We start from the raw sequence: 2,828 nt of genomic DNA, 5'->3' as shown, positions 1-2,828 counted from the left end.
ATCCAAGGATGCTTCCTTTTTGTTATTTTCGTGGTTTTAGGAATGAACATCTCAATTGCTTTCGCTGTCATGTTTGCAAAAAAATCCCACAACTTATCTGTGCCAAGTCCGTCTTGATATAAACACATGAATTCATCAAACGAGATTTCAAGGTAGTCCAGTAATCCGACATCATCAGCAGCCGCAAAATTCAAAACAGTCTTTCTGCAAGATTTGTGACATATTTCGTGAGTCATATTGAGCAACATAATCACCATTTTATGGTCAGACAATCCTTCTTCAACATCACAACTCAGCAAAAACTCTAGTAGACCAGATGACAAAAAGACAAGGTCTAGTATCGAGGATGTTGTCGTACATACTCTCGTACTCTTTTCAACAATCTGAGTCAAACCATAGCAATAGGCGAGTTCGATCAGATGTTCACTGCTAGCTGTATCAACTCTGCCGGGAGAAAGCGACATCCAATCAATTCCTGGCAAATTAAAATCACCTGTCAGCATAATATTGTCACCAAAGTGTACATTTAGGTCCAGTAACCTTTTTAGGTTATCAAGCACGTCTATGGTTGAATTGGGAGCTCTGTAGAAAGCACCCACTAAGACAGTACGACCATTCAGTCTGGTTTTAATCCATGCAGTTTCTAAATCATCAAACCCTTCTATAACTGAGAATACTATATTACTCTTAACCAGTATTGCAACACCCCCACCCCTCCTTTCACGGTCTTTTCGTACTATGGAGTAGTTTGGGGGAGCAACTTCACAGTCTCTAATATCTTTATGTAGCCATGTCTCTGTGATTACCATAATATCGGGTTCATGTTCAAGGCATATACTTTCTATGGCGTCAACCTTGTTAAGCATGCTCCTAGCGTTCACATTTATAATTTTAAAGCAGACCGTCTTATGATTGTTTAGTCACTCATTGCTAGTGCTAGTGGCAACCTGGCATTTGAACCGCTGCTTGGTCTCCTCGTTCCATGCGTATAAGGTATTCTTGACTTTTAACTTATCAAAAATTAACTTAGCTTTCACGCCGTTCTTTCGTTCATCGGCACAGGAGTTCCAAAGGTTTTTTCGTGTTTCCACAACCCTTTTAGAAAAATCTTCATTTACACTAAATTGAGTGCCTTTTAGGTTGAAACAGTTACTCATTGTTTTCATCTTATCCCTAAAGTCAGTAAGGTTAATAATAATCGGACGGTCTCTACCTGGTTCCCTCTTTCCAAGTCGGTGAATCCTTTCAATAGTGTCCACCCTTTGTTTCAGAATTTTATCAAAGATGTCATTGTTTACTTTCTGTAGTAGGTCCTCTTCACTCTCTGATTCCTCCTCCTTGACTCTGCGTACAATCAAGTTATTGCGCCGCGAGCGGTTTTCCAACTCATCAAGTTTTCTCGAAACTGTAGTCATTTCTATTTCACATCTTTCAGCAAAAGTTTCTAGTTTCGAAAGCCTATCCCGAGACTCGTCAAAGGTTTGTAGCTTTTGTTCTATAGCAGACAGCCTGGATTGCATGTCCAGAATTCTTGCTTCAGACGATGTTTGGTTTTCCTGTATTTCGCTTAATTTGCTGAGGATTTTAGTTTGAGAAGCAATTACTTGTTGAATCATTTCCATTGTATCTGGGCCAGGATTTTCCTCAACATCACCGGATAACTTCAGCAACAAGCCTACAATTGAGATGCAATCACTAAAGCAAACCAGCAATGTGCGTGGACACGGCAACACGATCAAAAAAAGGCAGTTGCTACGGCAGCAATATTTTCGTCCACCAACCTGCACAAATAGTGGCACATCAGTTGACATTGTCACGACGGGGTTGCCGTGTCCACTGCTAATGGAAGGCGCAGGCGTCCCTTTTATAGGCAAAATCCGGGCTGGAAGTGTGGATGACGTCGCTGTGCTCGAAGAGGGTGCGCAGAAGGCAGTATCCACGTGCCACGACAGCAGCTCGCAGTGTGAAAAATGTACGCCCCCCGCGCACGGCAGTCGAAAGGCATCGGCAGAAGCTGGGTGACGATTGAAGCCGCTGTCTGCGCTTACTGCACGGTCCAAGGCGATGGAAAAGAATCCGCTAAGTACCTGCACAAATAGTGGCACATCAGTTGACATTGTCACGACGGGGTTGCCGTGTCCACTCTCATCGCTCAGTGTCATCATCGCTCAGTGGGGACGACTCAACTATCGTCGCCTCTGACGAGGAAGTGGCTGACATGGCGGAAATGGACAACGATGGCTTCAAAGTGGTGAGTCATCGGAAGCACCGGACAGTCGGCATCCCAGTGATAATTCAGCCAAAAGAGAAAGGTGTTGACTTCAGAGAGTGGAACGCTATCAGGCTGTTCGATGATATTAAAGTACTACTGGGATCTGCTCCGATTCGCAGTCGCTTCACAACGCAAGGGGCTCTTCATCTAGATATCTCAACGGAAGAGCAAGTAGACATTCTTCTGCGGTGCTCTCGGATCGGTGGCATACGAGTTCAAGCCCGGTTGCCACACTCCTACATGACTAACACATGTGTTATAAGGGGAGTACCAGTGTGGTATTCGGAAAGTGCCCTTCTTGACTACTTGAAACCGCAAGGAGTTTTGCACGTGCGACGGTTAATGCGCCGGATGGAGCCTGGAGAACAACAATGGGCAGCGAAGCCTACAAACTCTATTGTGCTAACGTTTGCTCCCAACACCGAGCGCCCTGGAATAATTGACCTTGGTTTCACCAAACATGCAGTCCACGAGTTCGTTGAAACTCCTCCCCGGTGGTTCAGGTGCCAACGCTTTGGACATGTAGCGAGAGTTAGCAACAAAGATCAACGTTGCA

At 44.7% G+C, this 2,828-nt stretch overlaps 1 protein-coding gene across 1 annotated transcript; it reads right to left on the bottom strand.

Annotated features, from left to right (window-relative positions):
• Positions 1-252: 252 nt before the first annotated feature.
• LOC144105166 (uncharacterized) lies at positions 253-2,117 on the bottom strand. The gene has a single exon (XM_077638325.1). The coding sequence runs from the start codon at positions 2,115-2,117 to the stop codon at positions 921-923; it is 1,197 nt and encodes a 398-aa protein (XP_077494451.1). The 3' UTR covers positions 253-920.
• Between the last annotated feature and the right edge of the window lie 711 nt (positions 2,118-2,828).

Source organism: Amblyomma americanum, chromosome 9, assembly GCF_052857255.1.
Source record: "Amblyomma americanum isolate KBUSLIRL-KWMA chromosome 9, ASM5285725v1, whole genome shotgun sequence".
NCBI lineage: Eukaryota > Metazoa > Arthropoda > Arachnida > Ixodida > Ixodidae > Amblyomma > Amblyomma americanum.
The sequence above is the reverse complement of the archived record's forward strand: the minus strand, read 5'-3'. Positions and strand labels throughout refer to the sequence as shown.